Source organism: Oncorhynchus tshawytscha, linkage group LG03 (assembly GCF_018296145.1).
Source record: "Oncorhynchus tshawytscha isolate Ot180627B linkage group LG03, Otsh_v2.0, whole genome shotgun sequence".
Taxonomy (NCBI): Eukaryota; Metazoa; Chordata; class Actinopteri; order Salmoniformes; family Salmonidae; genus Oncorhynchus; species Oncorhynchus tshawytscha.
The window spans coordinates 66,049,043-66,064,628 of NC_056431.1; the positions used below are offsets into that span (position 1 = coordinate 66,049,043).

The following is a 15,586-nucleotide window of genomic DNA, read 5'->3' on the forward strand; positions in this document are numbered from 1 at the left end:
TGTTTTTTAAACATCCAATTTTTGTTAATCCAAAAGCCCAGATATTTACATGCATAAGTGTCATCTGCATACAGATGAATGTTACAGGATTTTGCAGATAGACCAACATTATTTATATAAATAGTAGAGGACAGGTCCCAAAATTGACCCTTGCAGGACACCTTTAGTAGTAGAGGTAACTTGACTTGACACCATCAAGAAGCACACGTGTCCTGTCTGACAGATAGTTCCCAAACCATTTGCAAGACGCCTTGTCGAGGCCCATTTCAGTATCAAAGTCCTTAGATTTGGACAGTTTTGGACAGTATCAAAGTCCTTAGATATGCTGTGGGTCTATAAATATAGAAAAACAGTGATGCCTATGATCTAAGCAATTTAACACTGCTGAAACATCAAGAATATCATTTGAAGTGCTTAGCTGAAGTTCTTAGCTGAAGTGCTTAGCTGAAGTTCTGAGCTGAAGTTCTGAGCTGAAGTTCTGAGCTGAAGTTCTTAGCTGAAGTTCTTAGCTGAAGTTCTTAGCTGGCAGCTGCGGACTGTAGGACTGAGCCAGAGATTGAGGACAAAGTTCTGCCGGGGAATGTTGACATATCATCACAGTACTCTCATAGCATGCACACACACTCACTTTGTTGTTTCTCAATCTCATCATCCATCTCTCTGTAGCCACTCGTAATGAGCCAGGTGACAACTCTTCTGTGTTCAGCTCTCTGCCTGCTTCGGAAGTGGACGCCTTGGGCAAGAAGCGCTTCGTAGGTAAGGACACATGCATCATAACAGTCTTCAACAACTCCCCATGACCTAACTCACGGTGGACAGGGGCTGGAGGATCACTGAGGACAATAGCCTGGAGAACATTAGCCTTTCGTGCTTCCTCTTACCGCCAGTTGTTTTGGATTTGTCTTGTCTGTATCCAGATGGTTGGCTGAGCTCCAGCTGATTTAGAACTCTTGTCTATGGAGTACAGATGTCAGAGATGTTAACAATAATACCACTATACAGCTGATCATAAGCTGTTCTGGTCTATTTCAATGAATGCAATGTATAATTAATTGCATGTACCCCGGATGTAGAACAATATGTGACAGTACATTATAAGTGCTCTGAAAAACATTTACCTAAATCTGTAGTTACAATGTTTTTAATGGTTCTTATCCTATTGTGATTCTCTGTAGATCAGTTGGTAGAGCTTGGCGCTAGCAATGCCAGGATGGTGGGTTTAATTCCCACAACCACCTGTATGTAAAATGTAATCCTATGGCGCATTACTGAAAGTCTCTTTGGATAAAATCGTCTGCTAAATGACGTATGTTATCCTACAGAGTTCTGTGTCTTTTAAGATATTATTGTTTGAGCACCAACCCTTAATGTCTTTTCCAGCCCCTCATGTGCTCTATAAGACGGACAAGAAGCCAGACGAGCCGTGTTCCATAACACACTCCCTCAGCTTCTTCCCTGAGGAGGAGGGGGTGGAGCAGAATGTCACCGCACCCCCCCGCTTGTCCCCCTCCAATGTCACCGTGGTGACCGTGGAGGGATGCCCCTCCTTCATCATCCTGGACTGGGAGAAGACTGACAACGACACCACAGGTTTGTGTGTGAGTGTGTGTTCGTATATATGTGTGTGTGTGCGCATATACGTGTGTGCGTATACGTGTGTGCATATGTGTGTGTGTGTGCTTATACATGTGTGTGTGTGAGTGTGTGTGTGCGTATACGCGTATACGCGTGCATATATATATATATGTGTGTGTGTGTGTGTGTGTGTGTGTGTGTGTGTGTGTGTGTGTGTGTGTGTGTGTGTGTGTGTGTGTGTGTGTGTGTGTGTGTGCGCATATATGTGTGTGTGTGCGTATACGTGTGTGTGTGTGTGCGTGTGCGTATGTGCGCATATATATGTGTCTGTGTGCGAATGTTTGTGTGTGCGAATGTGTGTGTATGTGATTGTGTGTGTGTGCTGATACACGCGTGTGTGCGCATATATATGTGTGTGTGCGTATACGTGTGTGTGTGTGTGTGTGTGTGTGTGTGTGTGTGTGTGTGTGTGTGTGTGTGTGTGTGTGTGTGTGTGTGTGTGTGTGTGTGTGTGTGTGTGTGTGTGTGTGTGTGTGTGTGTGTGTGCAAGAGCACATGCGCAGAGGTTCATAATGCTCTCTAGGTTATTGAAGGGTGAAGTCCTAACTCATAAGACTCTATTACAATGGGTCTTTTAATAACATCCTGAAACTCCATCTGTGCTCCATCAGGATAACTCTACAATAAGAACATGTCGTGGAGGTGGAGTGTTGCGACAACATATTTTCAGAACGCTTTCTTTGGCCCAGTCCTTGTCAACCACACCCAAATCCTCAGAGTCCTGTCTTTAAATGTTATATTTGCCTCGTTAAGACACATAAATCACATATGTATAATATCAATGAGGTTGTAAAGATATAATTAAACATGTTGTGTGGATTTGCTGCTTCTCGTTTGATCAGAGTATGAGGTCATTTCAAGGACCCAAGGACCCAATGGAGAAGAGGTGTCCATCCTGACTACCAACCAGACTCACACTGCTGTGGAGAATTTAAAACCAGAGAGCAGGTGTGTGTCTGTGTTTGTTTTTATGTGGTGTGTGGAGGCTTGCTGGAGCAGGGTTGGGTTGGGAAGGTTCATTGTGTTTCTAATTATGCTTGATCCTGATATTGGTGTTGGCTGGGAGTTAGAGATTCATAGAATAAACCCAATTAACCAGAACCTTATCCTCGGCTGGGTCTGTTTCACCCACCACAACATCTGAACATCACATACTTTATGGAACAGCCATTAGCAAAGTGTGTGTGTGTGTGTGTGTGTGTGTGTGTGTGTGTGTGTGTGTGTGTGTGTGTGTGTGTGTGAGAGAGAGAGAGAGAATAGGAGAGAGAGGCAGAGAGAAAGAGAAAGAGCAAGAGAGAGAGGGAGATTGAGAAGTAGAGAAAGGGAGAGGGGGCCATGAGCAAGCACTGGCCTCTGCTCAAGGCTGTAGAGAATACAAATATTAAGTCTCATAGTGCTGGAGACGGGTGGAATATAAACTCAAGCTCCACAAAGTTTAAGATTATAGCGAACAAGTGTAACTAAGGTTTCTTTTTGTGTACGTGAAACACAGGTGGCTGGTGGCACCATAATTGGGGAGGACGGGCTCATAGTAATGGCTGGACTGGAATGAATGGAATGGTATCAAATACGTCAAATGCACGGTTTCCATGTGTTTGATACCATTCCATTCACTCCATTCCAGCCATTATTATGAGCCATCCTCCCCTCAGCAGCCTCCTGTGATGTGGAATCTCCCGTTTACATTCCTTTGCTGGGAAAGCTATCTCACCATGGCGATCGGAATAGAAAGTTCTGTATATAAAAAGGAGATTTTGGAATGACTGAGCTGGTTTAACATCATGCTGACTTTTTCTCTTTCCTTTTTCAGTTACGAGTTCAAAGTAAAACCCAAGAATGAGCTTGGGGAAGGGCCTGCCAGTGAGGCGGTGTCGTTCAACACAGAGTCAGGTAGGTGTAGAGCCAAAATGGACTCCACTGTATCAAATCAAATGTTATTGGTCACATACACGTGTTTGGCAGTTATTGTGGGTTTAGCGAAATGCTTGTGTTTCTAGCTCCAACAGTGCAGTAATATCTAACAATTCCACAACATATACCCAATGCTCACAAATCTAAGTAAAGAGATGATGAATTAAGACTATGTATTAAGAATATATGATTATATGGATGGAGCAATATCAGAGCGGCCAGTATGTCTGATTACACTTCCATAATGGAGCCGGAATGGAGGCCAGCTCCAGATAGAAGTTCCCATTGGGCATGGATATACAGTGCCTTGCGAAAGTATTCGGCCCCCTTGAACTTTGCGACCTTTTGCCACATTTCAGGCTTCAAAATTATTCAGCCCCCTTAAGTTAATACTTTGTAGCGCCACCTTTTGCTGCGATTACAGCTGTAAGTCGCTTGGGGTATGTCTCTATCAGTTTTGCACATCGAGAGACTGAAATTTTTTCCCATTCCTCCTTGCAAAACAGCTCGAGCTCAGTGAGGTTGGATGGAGAGCATTTGTGAACAGCAGTTTTCAGTTCTTTCCACAGATTCTCGATTGGATTCAGGTCTGGACTTTGACTTGGCCATTCTAACACCTGGATATGTTTATTTTTGAACCATTCGATTGTAGATTTTGCTTTATGGTTTGGATCATTGTCTTGTTGGAAGACAAATCTCCGTCCCAGTCTCAGGTCTTTTGCAGACTCCATCAGGTTTTCTTCCAGAATGGTCCTGTATTTGGCTCCATCCATCTTCCCATCAATTTTAACCATCTTCCCTGTCCCTGCTGAAGAAAAGCAGGCCCAAACCATGATGCTGCCACCACCATGTTTGACAGTGGGGATGGTGTTTAGGGTGATGAGCTGTGTTGCTTTTACGCCAAACATAACATTTTGCATTGTTGCCAAAAAGTTCAATTTTGGTTTCATCTGACCAGAGCACCTTCTGCCACATGTTTGGTGTGTCTCCCAGGTGGCTTGTGGCAAACTTTAAACAACACTTTTTATGGATATCTTTAAGAAATGGCTTTCTTCTTGCCACTCTTCCATAAAGGCCAGATTTGTGCAATATACGACTGATTGTTGTCCTATGGACAGAGTCTCCCACCTCAGCTGTAGATCTCTGCAGTTCATCCAGAGTGATCATGGGCCTCTTGGCTGCATCTCTGATCAGTCTTCTCCTTGTATGAGCTGAAAGTTTAGAAGGACGGCCAGGTCTTGGTAGATTTGCAGTGGTCTGATACTCCTTCCATTTCAATATTATCGCTTGCACAGTGCTCCTTGGGATGTTTAAAGCTTGGGAAATCTTTTTGTATCCAAATCCGGCTTTAAACTTCTTCACAACAGTATCTCGGACCTGCCTGGTGTGTTCCTTGTTCTTCATGATGCTCTCTGCGCTTTTAACGGACCTCTGAGACTATCACAGTGCAGGTGCATTTATACGGAGACTTGATTACACACAGGTGGATTGTATTTATCATCATTAGTCATTTAGGTCAACATTGGATCATTCAGAGATCCTCACTGAACTTCTGGAGAGAGTTTGCTGCACTGAAAGTAAAGGGGCTGAATAATTTTGCACGCCCAATTTTTCAGTTTTTGATTTGTTAAAAAAGTTTGAAATATCCAATAAATGTCGTTCCACTTCATGATTGTGTCCCACTTGTTGTTGATTCTTCACAAAAAAATACAGTTGTATATCTTTATGTTTGAAGCCTGAAATATGGCAAAAGGTCGCAAAGTTCAAGGGGGCCGAATACTTTCGCAAGGCATTGTATCTTTGATCAGCTTTCCATTCCCATATCCAAATGTTAACCGCTGATGGAAACCATGCAAAAGGGACCATAAATCAGTACCTTGACCTAGGACCACAATTCCCACTGTTGGCATTATAGAGCCCCATTGGCTGGGCCAGTAAATTAGTAAAAAAAAATTGAATAACAATCTTACTGTTTCAACTTGAATACTTTGCATTAGCTTGGCTCCGCCTCTAAGTGCTGTATCAAACACTGATATCGCATGCTTTTCAGACATGTGTCGCTAATTAGTTTCTTGCTCATGGTATTAACCTTTGGCTAATAGATGTGCGTAAGTAATTAGCTGCTCACTATTAACATGGCCTAGCATGTCAGAGGTGTGCAATAAGACTGTTGTTAATGACTCCAACGTGCCTTTTCCGTTTTGGTAACCTTGGCAATCACTGGGTCATGTCTGGTCGAGACCTATCGGTCCTGTCTGTCTGTCAGGCTTTTCATCACTCCTCTAATCAAAAAACAACACACACTAGTCTCTAGGAAGAGATGGACAACTTTTACCAGGGTGCAACTTTGCGAGGGGGGTGTTTGGGGACTTGATCATGTTGGTCATAGTTAGGTTTAGTGCTCTATTCAATCAGATCCACTTTAGCCGACATCCGCATAGAGGTTGTTTTGGCGGTGTCGGAGGTGGAACTGCGTTAGAGCTGTCAAATCCACAAGTGGCTCCTGGCATTATACAAGAAGCAGGTTAAACAGCGTGATCAATATACAGGTACACTTTGTGCTGGGGACAATAAAAGGCCACTAAAATGTGCAGTTTTGTCACACAACACAATGCCACGTGTCTCAAATTTTGAGGGAGCTTGCAATTGGCATGCTGACTGCAGGAATGTCTCCCAGAGCTGTTGCAAGAGAATTGAATGTTCATTTCTCTACCATAAGCCGCCTCCAATGTCATTTTAGAGATTTTGGGTACGTCCAACCGGCCTCACAACTGCAGACCATGTGGAACCATGCCAGCCCAGGACCTCCACATCCGGCTTCTTCATCTGCAGGATCGTCTGAGACCAGCCACCCAGACAGCTGATGAAACTGTGGGTTTGCACAACCAGAGAATTTCAGCACAAAACCTGCAGAAACTGTTTCAGGGAAGCTCATCTGTGTGCTCATTGTCACCACCAGGGTCTTGACCTGACTGCATTTCGGCGTCGTAACCGACTTCAGTGGGCAAATAGTCGCCTTTGAAGGCCACTGGCACGCTGGAGAAGTGTGCTCTTCATGGATGACTCAGCGTTTCAACTGTACTGGGCGAGCGGTTTGCTGATGTCAACATTGTGAACCGAGTGCCCCATGGTGGGAGTGGGGTTATGGTATGGGCAGGCATAAGCTAAGGACAACGAACACAATTGCATTTTATCGATGACAGTTTGAATGCACAGAGATACAATGACGAGATCCTAAAGGCCCATTGTCGTGACATTCATCCGCTGCCATCATCTCATGTTTCAGCATGATAATGCACGGCCCCATGTCGCAAGGATCTGTACACAATTCCTGGAAGCTGACAGTGTCCCAGTTCTCCCAGGCCTTCATACTCACCAGACATGTCACCCATTGAGCATGTTTGGGGTGCTCTGGATCGATGTGTTCGACAGCATGTTCTAGTTTCTCTCCAAGTGGGAAAACATTCAACAGGCTTGCGAAGGAGATTTCATGCTGCATGAGGCAAATGATGGTCACACCAGATACTGACTGGCTTTCTGATATTAAGATATATGTGACCAACAGATGCATATCTGTATCCCAGTCGTGAAATCCATAGATCAGGGCCTAATGAATTCATTTCAATTGACTGATTTCATTATATGAACTGTAACTCAGTAAAATCTTTGAAATTGTTGCATGTGGCATTTATATTTTTGTTCAGTGTACCTAAAGGGGACATTGCCATTGGCTGCACAGAGTCACATTAAGATACATCCCATGCAGCCTTGTTAAAAACTTCTTTGGGATAGGGGGCAGCATTTTCACTTTTGGATGAATAGTGTGCCCAGAGTAAACTGCCTCCTACTCAGTCCCAGATGCTAATATATGCATATTATTATTAGTATTGGATACAAAACACTCTGAAGTTTCTAAAACTGTTTGAATGATGTATGTGAGTATAACAGAACTCATAAAGCAGGCAAAACCCTGAGAAAAAATCCAAACAGGAAGTGGGAAATCTGAGGTTTGAAGTTCCGCTTGCGGAACCCCAGTCCTAGACAGGTTTTAATTAACAAGTTGGACCACTGGAATGTGAGATGTAATCTACACCTCCATAAGGAACACTGGAATGTGAGATGTAATCTACACCTCCATAAGGAACACTGGAATGTGAGATGTAATCTACACCTCCATAAGGAACACTGGAATGTGAGATGTAATCTACACCTCCATAAGGAACACTGGAATGTGAGATGTAATCTACACCTCCATAGGGAACACTGGAATGTGAGATGTAATCACACCTCCATAAGGAATACTGGAATGTGAGATGTAATCTACACCTCCATAAGGAACACTGGAATGTGCAATGTAATCTACACCTCCATAAGGAACACTGGAATGTGCAATGTAATCTACACATCCATAAGGAACACTGGAATGTGCAATGTAATCTACACCTCCATAAGGAACACTGGAATGTGCAATGTAATCTACACCTCCATAAGGAACACTGGAATGTGCAATGTAATCTACACCTCCATAAGGAACACTGGAATGTGCAATGTAATCTACACCTCCATAAGGAACACTGGAATGTGCAATGTAATCTACACCTCCATAAGGAACACTGGAATGTGCAATGTAATCTACACCTCCCTTAGGCAGATCGAAATCTTCAGTATTTTGTTTAATGAATTTCAATTTGAGCGTCATTTTTTCTAACTAGCCTACACTTTCTCGTTCTGAACTTCTAACCTGAGAGGGAGGGTGTGGCTTCGTGACAAGAGCAGCTGCTCAACGATATGACAGCTTCAACATCAGTCATAGTCACATAATAGCTACAGATGGACTGGATTTTGGGATTCATATCATATCCGTTATGCACACTAATGAAATCAATTAACTAACATTCACAGCAATATTGTGTCCAAACAGAAATAACAGTGACTGAGCTGGATTGATCTCCAACACTGATGAAGAGGAGTGATTGGACCAAAGGCTCTTTGCCCTGTAGTGAAATCAGACTGGGAGGGACATGACTATGTAGCTGTCCATGTGCAAGTATTGTTTATTACTGTATTAATGCGGTAATAATGGACTGATGTGTGACTAATGATGTTTTCTCTCTTTCACTCTCTCCTCCATAGCGGACCCTCGGGTGAGTGAGAATGTCTCAGGTGAGTGGACTCAGTATGTCATGTTCACAATCATTTTTCTTCCATAGTTTGTGTCCCGTTCTCTGTGCCATAGTGTCAAATGAATCCTTAAATATATTCTCTCTCCTGCCTCCAGGTAAAGCTGCTATATGGACACAGTTCCCCTTCAAGGCAGATTCCTACTCAGAGTGTAATGGGAAGCAGTATGTGAAGAGGACCTGGTACCGCAAGTTTGTGGGCATCCAGCTGTGCAACTCCCTTAGATACAAAATCTACATGAGCGACTCGCTCAACGGTCAGTATAGTATAGTAAGAGGGTTGCCTTGGGAAATGATTCAGACCACTTGACTTCTTCCAAATGTTGTTAGGTTACAGTAGGTTACAGCCAGGGTTGGGCAGTAATGGATTACATGTAAACCATTACGTTACCAGCAAAAATATTGTAATCAGATTACAGATACTTTTGAAAAATTAGATGATTACATCGAGGATAGCTTTTAAGTTCAGAAAGGAGGTTTGCGAGAAAAAAATTCATTGACACCTGTTTTCTCAATGACATTCAAATCAGCATTGATAAAAGGCGCATGTTTAAATTTTTTCCACCTGAGCAAGTCTGACCAGAATTCAGAGACCACTATGATGACACACCAAATGGGTTTGATGGATTGCGGGAAAAGAGCAGGAAAGGGCTTTTGTAAGCTCCAGTCCAAGCCATGTCCTTCCAATGGTACGACTGCTGTCGGCATCCAAATATGATCCAACTTGAATAAACGCTAGGGTAGCCTAGTGGTTAGAGCGTTGGACTAGTAACCGAAAGGTTGCAAGTTCAAATCCCTGAGCTGACAAGGTACAAATCTGTCGTTCTGCCCCTGAACAGGCAGTTAACCCACTGTTTCTAAGCCGTCATTGAAAATAAGAATTTGTTCTTAACTGACTTGCCTAGTAAAATAAATAAAAAAAGGATGACAGCAGTGTAGTCTATGGCGATATGGATATCACTTATTGTCATCTACATAGCGCATTGATGTGAATCACACTGCTGTTCTCTCATTTAGCTATTTACACATTACGGTGGTTGTGGTGGATGGCTGTTCACAAATCTACATGTGTATTTGAACCCAATAATGGTTGAATTCAAGAAGTTTAAGCTGCCTCTCAGTCAATGTTTTTGAAACCAGTGGACAGCCAGGAAAACATATGCTCTTGCAACAGCTGCATAGTGCGAATCCCAGCCTATGGAATACAAGTGGGGGTTTTATTGCTCAATCTGATTCATGCTGATACTATTTTTTCTTACCCATAGGCCTAATGGACATGTGTCCAAACTCAAACGCACTTTTGATCAACTTAAAGGAGCAATCTGTAGTTGCTACATCCATTTTTGGACTTATAAATTATATATCAATTGATTCTTGAAGAATATAACTTCACATGCCTCATGAGATTAGTTCAACTGTCCCACCATGAGAACCCAAAATATAAGCTTGTTTTCCCCCAATGTTTGTAAACATTTTAAATGTAACAACCTGTATAGCCTTATAACATGGTTAAAACAATCATTTTGATATCATGGATGGTCAGTCCTCGCATCCATAGCTCTGACTATTAATCTGAGAGTGGTTACATTTCTCCAGGCCCACCCCTCAGCTTTTTACCATAACAGAGGCGGGGTGCGGTTTTGTTACTGTTTCATCTGTGGATTTGCCCTTTAAACAGCTGCATATTATCAAGATATCAAAGTGTCACCAACAAAAGGTAAACAATAGGCCTATGGCAAATGCAGCATATGGCATTCATTTTTCACATGTTAATAGCACATTTCAGTGGTGCTCAAAGCATGCCACTCCATGAGCACAGCATTTATTTTTCAACTCGAATCAATCAGTCCTCCATGACAACAAAATCATAAACAACAGAGTAGAGCTGGCTAATAAGTCCTTAGTTTTGGGGTCATGCTCAGGTAAAACAATTTGGCTAATCTATACTTCCATATTTCCAAGTCCTTCCTTGAAGATCAAGGGATATAACATTTATTGGAATGACTGGAATTCTGATTAAATTATATTTTTACATTAAAAACCAAAGTTGAACGTATTATTATATGTAGTAGAAAGCGATGGGTTAGAAGAAGCCTACACAAACAACGCACAAAGTCAAATGCAACATCCATATGTGGCCAGCTATGTAAACTTTAACATTGCAGCATAAATCAATAGATGTGGTTCAATTGGTAACATACATTTTTGTCTTCTTCTAATGCCTCTTAAGGGGAAAGTAATCTAAACGTAACTGAATGTAATCAGATTATGTTACTGTGTTTGGGTAATCCAAAAGTAACGTTACTGATTAAATAAGAATTTGTTCTTAACTGACTTGCCTAGTAAAATAAAGGTAAAAAATAAATAAAAATTTGGACAGGTAACTGTAATGGATTACATTTAGAAAGTAACCTACCCATCCCTGGTGAGACAGCCTTATTCTAAAATTGATTAAACAGTTTTTTTTCTCATATCAATCTACACACAATGGCCCATAATGACAAAGCAAAAACTTGTTTGTATAAATGTTTCCACATTTATTAAAAATACAAAAGTATTCAGACTGTTTACTCAGTACTTTGTCGAATCACCTTTGGCAGCAATTACAGCCTTGAGTCTTCTTGGGTATGACACTACAAGCTTGGCACACCTGTATTTGGGGAGTTTCTCGCATTCTTCTCTGCAGATCCTCTCAATCTCTGTCAGGTTGGATAGGGAGCGTTGCTGCACGGCTATTTTCAGGTCTCTCGAGAATTGTTCGATCGGCTTCAAGTCTGGGCTCTGGCTGGACCACTCAAGGACATTCAGAGACTTGTCCCGAAGCCACTCCTGCGTTGTCTTGGCTGTGTGCTTAGGGTTGTTGTCCTGTTGGAAGGTAAATCTTCGCCCCAGTCTGAGGTCCAGGACCAGGTTTTCATCAAGGACCTCTCTGTACTTTCCTCTGTTCATCTTTCCCTCTATCCAGTCTAGTCTCCCAGCCCATGCTGCTGAAAAACATCCCCAAAGCATGATACTGCCACCACCATGCTTCATTGTAGGGATGGCGCCAGGTTTCCTCCAGACGTGACACTTAGCATTCTGGCACTCTACCATTAAGGCCTAATTGATGGAGTGCTGCAGAGATGGTTGTCCTCCCATCTCCACAGAGCAACTCTAGAGCTCTGTCAGACTGACCATCAGGTTTGTGGTCACCTCCCTGATCAAGGCCCTTCTCCCCCGATTTCTCAGTTTGGCCTGGCAGCCAGCTCTAGGAAGAGTCTTGGTGGTTCCAAACTTCTTCCATTTAATAATTATGGAGGCCACTGTGTTCTTGGGGACCTTCAATGCTGCATAAATGTTTGGGTAGCCTTCCCCAGATATATGCCTCGATACAATCCTGTCTCAGAGCTCTACGGAAAATTTCTTCGACCTCATGGCTTGGTTTTTGCTCTGACATGCACTGTCAACTGTGGGACCTTATATAGACAGGTGTGTGCCTAGCCAAATTATGTCCAATCAATTGAATTTACCACAAGTGGACTCCAATCAAGTTGTAGAAACATCTGAAGGATGATCAATGGAAACAGAATGCACCTGAGCTCAATTTCGATTCTCATAGCAAAGGGTCTGAATACTTATGTAATCCAGGTATTTCTGTTATTTTTTAAATACATTTGCAAAAATGTTTAAAAACCTGTTTTCGCTTCCTCATTTTGGGGTATTGAGGAAACAGTTTTATTTAATCCATTTTAGAATAAGGCTGTAACAAACAAAATGTGGAAAAAGTCAAGGGGTCTGAATAGGTTCCGAAGTCACAGTATACACTGAGTGTACAAAACATTAAGAACACCTGCTCTTTCCATGACATAGACTGACCAGGTGAATGCTCCACTCTTTGAAAAAAGGTGTTATCTAGAACTAAAAAGGGTTATTTCGCTGTTCCCATAAGACAACCCTTTGAAGAACTCCTTTTTGGTTCCAGGTAGAACCCTTTCCACAGAGGGTTCTACATGGAAACCAAAAGAGTTCTATCTGGAACCAAAAAGGGTTCTCCTATGGGGACAGCCGCAGAACCCTTTTGAACCCTTTTTCAAAGAGTGTATGATCTCTTATTGATGTTACATAATCTACACTTTAATCAGTGTAGATTAAGGGGAGGAGACATGTTAAAGAAGAATTTTAAGCCTTGAGACAATTGAGACTTGGATTGTGTATGTGTGCCATTCAGATGGTGAATGGGGAAGACAAAAGATTTAAGTGCCTTTGAACGGAGTATGGTAGTAGGTGCCAGGCGCACCGGATTTGTCAAGAACCTCTAAATTGCTGAGTTTTTCATGCTCAACAGTTTCCTGTGAGTATATTAAAAATGGTCCACCACCTAAAGGACATCCAACCAACTTGACACAACTGTGGGAAGCATTGGAGTCAACATGGGCCAGCATCCCTGAAAAACACTTTAGACACCTTGTAGAGTCCATGCCCCGATGACTTGAGGCTGTTCTGAGGGCAAAAAGGGGGACAACTTAATATTAGGAAGGTGTCCTAATGTTTTGTACACTCAGTGTATGTCTATGTTTTCCTCTGTTTATATTACCTTGTCTCTGTGTACGTATGACTATAAAGGACTTGTGTACGTACGACTATAAAGGACTTGTGTACGTACGACTATAAAGGACTTGTGTACGTACGACTATAAAGGATACAATGGAATTCTGAACGAGGTGTAACTAACTAAAATTATATAATCTCAAACAACATTATTCAACCTATAGCATCATACAGAGCCATTACCTTTGACCCTGTGCAGGCAAGTTCTACAACATCGGGGACCAGACTGGTCATGGGGAGGACCACTGCCAGTTTGTAGATTCTTTCCTGGATGGACGAACAGGCAGCCAGCTACTGGCCGACCAGCTACCCAGCCGATCAGGTAGAGTACCATCAACTGGGACCCATTAGAAAGATCAGTGGCAGAGAACCACTTGTACAGGTGTCCATGACCACGGTTTCTTGTTCACTTTTCAATGACTACTAAAGATTTCTGTTTCAGGGTTAACTATGGGAAACAATGATCTCTAGACTATGTTAAGACCATTCACATCCCAAACCATTTTTAAAAGAAAGGTTCTCATTATCCTTTTGCTCTCATGTCTCAGGTTTCTACCGGGCTATGCGCCAGGAACCGGTCAACTTCGGCCAGATCGGAGGGAACTCGCATGCCACCTATGTCGGCTGGTACGAGTGCGGAACACCCATACCTGGGAAATGGTAAGACCCCTCCACCAAGGAGGTGGCCAGGAAGATGCCTGACTGAAAGAGGGATTTTACCAGGCTGAAAGGAGGACTGAGGAGGCCTGAGGGGAGGTGGGCTTCTCTGTTACCATGGAGATGCACCTTTCTGACTATCTATTTGTCAGATGGCAACAGCCCACATTCCATTGTATAAAAGTGTACAGGACCATACTTGTCACGAACTCTGTTAGGCACATTTGTCATATCTCCTTAAATCTCATCTCACTATTTATCAATCACGACAACATGAGAAAATACTCAACCTGTAAACAAGGAAGAGAAGTTGGTAAAAGGTTTTTCAGAGTGCTTCATTAAATATGAACACCGGAAACTGTTGGGAAGCTGGCTCCCTAAAAATGTAATAATGTGTATGGTTTTATTTATCAAGCAGTTGTTATTCATGTACCTTGTGGTTTCTATTGGCCAGTCTGTTAAAAGGGTTGCTACAAAAGCATTAGTTTTCACTCATACAGATACTGTCTATACTCAATATCCTTTCTTGATTGGTCCTGTGGGATTAACAGTTGCGGTTTGCACAATATGAAAGTATTAAATATGTATATGTGAAAGAACAATATTTCCGAACTACTATCAAGTCTCAACATTAAGTTTACAAAGCAAGGCGGTTCCACGGACTAGAAGTGTGTTAATCACTTGGAAAAACACCTGAATGGGTTCTTTAGCCAATGAATGTCCAAATATTAAGTCATCAGATACTGGGATTCACTCAGTTGGAATGAACAGCATATAAGGATATGCTTTGTTCTTTCATCTTAAATGTTCTAACTTCAACTCATCTCAATTTGGAGAATGATTGCCAGGAATCCGTTATGTGGATGTGGTCCTAAGCTCATTGCAAGTGACCACAATTGTCCACCTCTGGGGCGTGTTCAGTGGGGTGCACCATTGCAGAATGCTCATATGGAACGTATTGGGTTTGTAGGATGAGGAATTCAGTTCTATACGTTACATTTCTACCTACAACATTCAGAACATTTCTCCTCACTGACGAAACTCTTTGTTTTTAGCCTTGGAATGTTTTCTACAGTTTCATTAGCACAACTTGTTCGTCTGAGTTTAAATATTATATAACATGTACATAAAGGCTTCTTTTAGTGTGGAAACAACCAAACAAAGATTACATTTAACATTTTGTACAGTTGCTCACAAATGGCTGCAGTTGTATTTTCAACCCAATTTTTTGGGGAAAAGTGTTTATAGATTGTTCCAGATATGTACAACCATTTCTGTATCTATTTTCAACAATAAATCCTTAAGTATGGTTCTGTTTTTACTACTTCTACGACTCAAATTGGTTGTAAAAGCATTGTGCACATATGAGTGTGTGTTCATATGTCACACACACACCCACACAAATCATCAACACATGCCCCGTTTCACTCATTTCTCCATTAGTTCTGACTGCAGACAGGCAGAGCTGAGGGACCTACCACACACTCCCTCACCACACATCCCAGCCAACCACAACGCCCGATTAGGAAAACAAACAGCAACAGCAGCATTACCACACTTTTCCAAATCCACTCTGGTGGGATACGAAAGGCTCTCGGAAGCCAAGCTCAACACGG

The 15,586-nt window shown here is 42.2% G+C and overlaps 1 protein-coding gene across 6 annotated transcripts in view; it reads left to right on the forward strand.

Moving 5' to 3' along the window:
- Positions 1-15,279, forward strand: part of LOC112234680 (target of Nesh-SH3) — a 53,734-nt gene extending 38,455 nt beyond the window's left edge. For all 6 annotated transcript variants that reach the window (XM_024402927.2, XM_024402928.2, XM_024402931.2 and 3 more), the window contains 8 exons: positions 667-756; positions 1,381-1,590; positions 2,478-2,583; positions 3,446-3,525; positions 8,680-8,709; positions 8,825-8,983; positions 13,513-13,635; positions 13,862-15,279. In XM_024402927.2, the coding sequence (XP_024258695.1) occupies positions 667-756; positions 1,381-1,590; positions 2,478-2,583; positions 3,446-3,525; positions 8,680-8,709; positions 8,825-8,983; positions 13,513-13,635; positions 13,862-13,977 (914 nt within the window). In that variant the 3' untranslated portion in view covers positions 13,978-15,279. The remainder of the gene's footprint in view (positions 1-666; positions 757-1,380; positions 1,591-2,477; positions 2,584-3,445; positions 3,526-8,679; positions 8,710-8,824; positions 8,984-13,512; positions 13,636-13,861) is intronic.
- Positions 15,280-15,586: the final 307 nt, after the last annotated feature.